The sequence below is a fragment of the Quercus robur genome, chromosome 2, assembly GCF_932294415.1.
Source record: "Quercus robur chromosome 2, dhQueRobu3.1, whole genome shotgun sequence".
Taxonomy (NCBI): domain Eukaryota; kingdom Viridiplantae; phylum Streptophyta; class Magnoliopsida; order Fagales; family Fagaceae; genus Quercus; species Quercus robur.
The window spans coordinates 14,367,676-14,374,622 of record NC_065535.1 but is presented as its reverse complement, the minus strand read 5'-3'; the positions used below and the strand labels follow the sequence as shown (position 1 = coordinate 14,374,622).

At 36.2% G+C, this 6,947-nt stretch overlaps 1 protein-coding gene across 1 annotated transcript; it reads right to left on the bottom strand.

The window, feature by feature from the left end:
- Positions 1-217: 217 nt before the first annotated feature.
- Positions 218-6,947, bottom strand: LOC126712520 (T-complex protein 1 subunit beta). The gene is made up of 12 exons (XM_050411872.1): positions 6,725-6,947; positions 6,359-6,417; positions 6,183-6,239; positions 5,920-5,985; positions 5,678-5,789; positions 5,269-5,397; positions 4,268-4,339; positions 3,842-3,957; positions 3,530-3,606; positions 2,679-3,164; positions 1,497-1,812; positions 218-750 (listed from the first exon to the last, which is right to left on the bottom strand). Exons 2-12 carry the CDS (start codon positions 6,362-6,364, stop codon positions 604-606), a joined length of 1,584 nt encoding a protein of 527 aa, XP_050267829.1. The 5' UTR covers positions 6,365-6,417; positions 6,725-6,947; the 3' UTR covers positions 218-603.

The window sequence follows — 6,947 nt, the reverse complement described above, 5'->3', positions numbered from 1 at the left end:
TAATGGTAACTTCTTATACTTATCAATAGCAAAGTAGGCAATTTGTGCATACTCATTAAATTAGGGGCAGGCCAGAATAAGGAGAAACTTATCACAGAACCGCGCCATTGCCATCCCACAAAGAGAATAACAGCTAACATCAGTCTCATTGGAAAATTTCTGCACTTAGACGGGTTGCTGATAGTCACAGGATGCAAGATAGGGCAACATTTAAAACTGTATAAAACACATCAGAAGATGCATGCATAACTTATCTTGAGCTGTTGGATTCTCATACATAGGACTCAGGAGCCCCATTTCAGTAGACCCTTCTCAAAAAGAGAGATACATCAGAATTGCACATCTAACTGCCATTAGCTCAACAAAGCAACACAAAGAAGAAATTCACCAACAAAATGAAAACAGCAGAGATGATTAGTCTTTCCAAAAATTACCCTACCCCTACAAAATAAAAAATGCCAAAAACTCAGTTTTTGCAACCAGACCATGTCGACACTCTTTCCATAACCTGTGTCCTATCCATCATAGCAATACAGTAGGCAATCACAAAAGGGATTGCATTACAACAGATTTTCTTAATTAGCCAAATGGTCTACAGGATCTTCACATTCTATCTTCTCTCCTCCGTGGAGCACAAGTGATGATTTCATCGACTCTGAGAATCATCTCAGCAGCCTCAGTGGCAGAGAGCAAAACGGCTTGCTTGACTTTGAATGCTTCAGAAATTCCCCGCTGTGCCATATCTCCAACCTGTCAAAATATCAATTGCCACCAAGAGTCAACTAAGGAAGCAACTTTATTTATTTATTTAGTCATTTTGATGGGTAGATTACACAATAAGTCTTGAACCCACAACCTCACCTGCTCACCCTCCACCTAGAAATCATAAAAAGGGGGAAGCAAATTCATGGACATGCAGGCAACAACTACAATTTAAGCAAACTGAAACCAAAAAACAGAGGCCGAAACTGTGATGCACTAATCAATTTCCATCCCATACAGCTTTTTTTCTAGTCAAACTAAAATTGTTTTCAGGTTGACTGGCATTTTTAGCTTGACAACCACTGAAACAATAGAAAATGCTGAAATTTTTTTCAGAAAATCTATATCCATGATATCACAAGTGTTTTTGTTTGAGCAAAATTCTCAAAAAGCTCACATCATGTGTTGTTAAATTTGTATCAAGCAATTTATACTATCAATTATTCTTCCAATCACTTGATTTTAATCCTCAAATAAGCAAACTATATGTAATCCTGATGGAAAAGAAAAAAAAAAAAAAAAAAAAAAAAAGAGAGAGGGGGGGAGGGGGGGGGGGGGGGGGGGTTGAGATCCCTTGAAGCCAAATCTCACAATATATTAAGCTAGGCCATATTAAAATTTAATACTAGATGCATCACATATAATCATAATATAGATTTCCATTTAAGATCATTAGAGATCCATAGATTTTTTATTTTTTATTATTATTAATTTTTTGGGTATAAGTTACTTACAGATCCAGAGATGACATCAATCCCAGCAGTACATCCCTCCTTTTGGTGCTCTGCACGGAGCTGAGCAACCAACTCAGCACTGTCCAAACCAGCATTGTCAGAAATGATTGTTGGAATGGCCACAAGTGCCCGTGAAAAGGCTTCAATAGCATGAGACTTCTTCCCAGGAGTCTTCCGGGCCAGCTCATCCACATCCTTTGACATCACCATCTCGGGCCACCCACCTCCAAGTAAAACCCTACTGTCATTCACAGTCTGAGACAGCACACACAAGGCATCATGAAGAGACCGTTCAGCCTCATCAAGCACATGGTGGCTGCACACCAGTTTACATGTCAGAAACTAAATCAAAAGAATGGTTATCTCAACAACAATGTTATAACAGAAGTTAATCTATAATATTCCAAACAAAAACATAATTAAAAAAAAAAAAAAAAGAGTTGACAGAGAACACAATCATGTGAATACCATGTCTGGTACTTGGAAAAAGGAAAATATGCCTATACAAAAGCAGTGTATATATAAACCCCACAAACCATTAAACTAAATAAATATTAGCTAGACCAAGGGTAAATACTAATGGAAGCATGCATGCATTCTATTAGCTTCATAGGGAAGTCAAGGGAAAACATGATCCAACATCAAAGCACAACTGTATGCAGCATTCCCCAAATAGAACACCTAGTGTGGTTCCGTCAAAATTGAATGGCAACATGCAATTTTAGTAAAGGGATTTTTTTACCAGTATATTTTATGATTTGAACTCTGATATTAAACTTTCAAGCTTAAAAAATAAGGTCGGTAAAAATAGATGCTTCAAGGCTTGGTGTAATAATTCAAACTAATGACTTAAGTATTGCAATCCATATTATGCGTCTAATCAGAGGAAAATTATTGAATACTCTGGAAGTACCATAAATGCGTACTCCCTTCTCTCACATGAATTGTGGGTCCCGCCATAAATTTAATTAGTGGGACCCACAGTTATGTGTGAGAGAGAGAGAAGTACACATTTATGGTACTCTGTAAGTACCCAATAATTACCCCTAATCAGACAAGATGCACACACACTAAAACAACCTTTTTTTTCTTTTGGAGTCGCATTGAAAATACTTATGACAACATAACCACATTATCAGAATGCAAGCTACCTTTTTGCAAGAGGGAAATCAGATTACATACCTTGCACCTCTAAGTACTATTGTGCATGCCTGACCCAATTCAACACCAGAAAAGTGGATCAACTTGTCCTCACCAATCATAATTTCCTCAATGAGCTTGCAATGTCCAAGCTTAACTGATTCTGGGTTGTCAAAAGTTGATGCAATTTCACCACCAGTAACTAAAGCAAGGCGCTCAATCCCATCGAAATCTGCATGCTCAATTGCAAGTATACCCGCATCTGCAAAGAGCTCTTCAGGAAAATTGTAGATCAACTGCCTGTTGACAAAACAGTTGATCCCATGAGCTATAATCTTTTGCACTTTTTCTCTCATCTTTTCCTTTTCAGCTCCTTCAATCTCAGCAACCTTAGACATTGAATCAACACGGACACGTGCCCCATAGATCTTAACTTTATCTGTGTCCATCGCAGTGTTTGCCACCAAAATCTTTGCATTTTCGATGCGTTTAGGTTGTCCAATACCAATTTTCTTGTCAAGAATAAATCTGAAAAAGCATGCAAGTCCCATTCAGAACAAACATTTAATGGGAAAACGTACATGTCATCAAGAAGAAAATACACAACCAAAAGCAACATTAAGATATTTAAAGTAGCTAATCCTCCTTTAAAGTGGTATACAATATATCTATATATGAGAAGAAAATGGATCCAACATATGTAGCAACTTCCCACGAAAAATCCTTGCTCTTCCAAATCAATGGAACGTTTGATGATTCATAAAAGCCTAAGTTAATCCTAAAACAAGGAAACTATACCAATTCACTAGTCTAGCAAAAGCAAAGGATGCCTACTTATTTCAAGCACAGACCATAGTTACATAATGGAAACTTGCAAGTTTATATTGCCTCACCCTTCATCCAAAAACGAATCCTTTAGAGACCCTCCAGGCTTCTTAATAATTTGGATAGACTCTAAGTTTGTGCTGCCCTGTCATTTCCAAAAGCATTATCAGAAAATATAATATAATACATATTTAAAGCTAAAAACCACCATTTGAAAGCCAACAAGGAGACAAAGTGGCTAAAAACTGAAAAATCAACTCAACTCAATTAAGCCTTAATCCAACAAATTGGCATGGATAAATGCCTTAACACTCAAATTAAGGATGGATTGCATGACAAAATCAGAGCCTTTTCCCTATATAATGAACCATACAATTCACCTTTAGCCTCATAACAGCATCCACAGCTAATTTTGCAAAATGCTCCTTATCCTGTGAAAGAATCTTTGAACTCAAAGTAGTCATTGCAATCTTCATCAAGTCTGACTTGAATTTCTCTGCAAAATATAGTAATGACAAGCATTAAGAATGTAATTATGCAAGGCATGGTGCAAAGGCATGGTCACACAAATTAGAAATTCCCATCCATGTACAAGTGTATAAAGTGCCATTCTTATACATCTAGTTTAGTCTATAAGTAATCATCATTGTCAAGAACAGATTGTATCAAAAAGTTCTCAAGAAACAACAATGTTGATTCAAGGAAAAAGGGGGAGTAGTACAGAAGATCCCGCAATAAAGAAACCGTTGAAGGGGGAAGAAGGATATAAAAAGTGAATATAGTCAATATACAACAATAATCAGTACCTGGATCCTCTTTATTATCCACAACTTTCTGCAACAAAGCATTGCGTGCACACTCCGCTGCCATTCGATAACCTAAATAAAATACGTCATCAGAAACTCTCGTATTTCACATATTTAACATGGTAAGAAACAAATGGAAAACTACTTTTTTCATTTTTTTATAAGCAGTAAAATCAACTGGAAGAACTTTACAAAACTTTCAGGTCAAACTGCAAGCTGGGTGGGACAAGGAGTTCTATATAGAAACACAATGAAAATTGACCACATAATTGAGAAGTTCAGACAAAAGAACAATTCTTATTGAGAGAGAGAGAGAGACCAATCCATCAGCTTGGCAGCATTTCATTTACAGCTGACAGCCAAAAGAAGCAACTATTAAAATATTCTCCAAATATAAACTTTTTTTCTTCTAAAAATATAGCTTGAGAGCAATTCTGACTACATAATGAAGGCATGCTTCACTAGAGTATGCAACATATAACTCTTGCTTTGCTTCACTAGAGTAAGGTAAGGAGGCAAGAGTTATGTCAAGAAACGTGACTGCACAAGCAATTCTAAAGCCCTCAAATATGCCAAATAAATAGAATTTTTTTTTTATATAAGTAAATATGCCAAATTAATAGAATATTAGTATGAAAAAAGAAAGTGAATACATCATGGAAGCAAATGCCATCCTTCTTTCGGGATAGTTTCAGTCATCATTGCACAGATCATTAGCTGACCTAAATTCAAGGAAATGACATGACCTAGGACGAAGGAAGCATGTCCTTAAAGATTTCAAGAAACAATGACATGACTGAAAAAATATAGCTCCATTTTTATTGTTAAACACATGAAGAGAATAAAGTAAAATGCAATATTATTCAGCCAAAAATAGAAAGTAAAATGCAATATTCAATTTTTAGTTAACTAAAATTAAAAACATGCCTAGTATACAAATATGACTTCACTAAACAAGCAAAAGATTGGAAAGATCGCATATAATTCAAATATACCCAGACCTGCTATTATCGTCATCGGGTGTATCTTTGCTGCAACAAGCTTTTCTGCCTCCCTCAAGAGTTCCCCAGCCAAAACAACAACAGAAGTTGTCCCATCACCAACCTCATCATCTTGAACTTTAGAAATGTCTGATGCTTAAATTAAGGATGACCAATGAACAACATTTATTCAATAAACTCATAGTTGTTATATGACTATATTTAATGTTACCATCGTAGATTACAATAGTATAAATGCCATCACACAGATGCTCATACAAACCTCCACCCCCCAAATTTTTCAATAATGCAGGGAACCTTTCTAAAGAAGATCCCTTTGGACTCGCCTCTAGCTAGTAAAACGTAATCAAAGATAATTCTTAATCCATGACAATTGTAGTTCATGTCATTAAGCAAAAGACAAGGATACCAACAAGAACTTTAGCAGCTGGGTTGTCAATATGAAGGGACTTCAAAATGGTGGCACCATCATTTGTAACAGTGACTTCACGTCCCCTACCCGTTGATTGCAAAATTTTATCCTGAAAAACATAAAGCAACAAGCACACTGTAACTTAAGTTCCTCCCAGAGGCTGCATTCCTAAAAGAACAGCATCGTCTCATTTAACAAGTCTCATTTAACAACACACTTAAGTCTGAAGAAATTTTTACCATTCCCTTTGGCCCCAAGGTAGTTTTCACCAAGTCAGCAATCGCCATTGCTCCAATAAACGATGCCTATATACAACACAGAAATCAATTTACACATTTTGTTCACATTAAATATCTAATAACACAGATTCGCACGGTTCAGAATATTAAAACTTCAAAATTATGAAGAAGCTCAGTCGTATGAAACTATGAATATCCAAATTTACGCAACTAACTTCTACAATTTTGGTTCATTGATTTCACAAATGCATACACAGACTCACCATTCTGGCACGCTCCCCCTTTTCTTCACTAGCTTCATCTTTAAGAATCCTCTCGACCTAGCAAGATTTCCAAGCAAGCAAAACACATAGAAAAATCATAAAAACAATATTAAAAAAAAAAAAGTAATTAAAACAACAGATCATACACCAAATGAGTTTAGCTGCATTTAACATACCGCCATGAAAACCGATATAAACGAGGTTAGCCCAAACCGGTTTACTCAAATCAATTAACCTAAAACAAGAATAACAACCATAAACTTGTATAAGCAACATCTTCAGCCCATAAACACATTTTAATCGGAACTTTAACGCTTCGCAAACCATCATAAATAATAACAAAGCGATTGTCAACATTTCCCCTCCTTTCTTTCATTTTCCCATGAACCAAACAGATTAGAAATGAACATACTATTAAGATGCAATAGTGTGAGATATAAGCTAAAAAGGTTTCGATACGAAAATGGAAATGAAAATGAAGTAAAACCCTAAATCTTGGAAAGGGAAACGAGACCATAGGGTTTTGAGAAAGCCTTTGTTACCTGAACCTGATGTTGAAGAAGTGCGAAGGCAGACAGAGAGAGGGGTTTTCGATTGAGATTTTGAGAGTTTTGGATCCCGCCGAAAACTAGTCACGGCGTTGCACGATGCTTTGTTTTTATAGTAGTGTAGAGAGGGACTATGAGGCTTTGGGTTTTATGGTGGTTGTGGTACTTATTTTTCTTGATGGACTCGATGGTCTAATCAACGATACTGTTGCTTCAC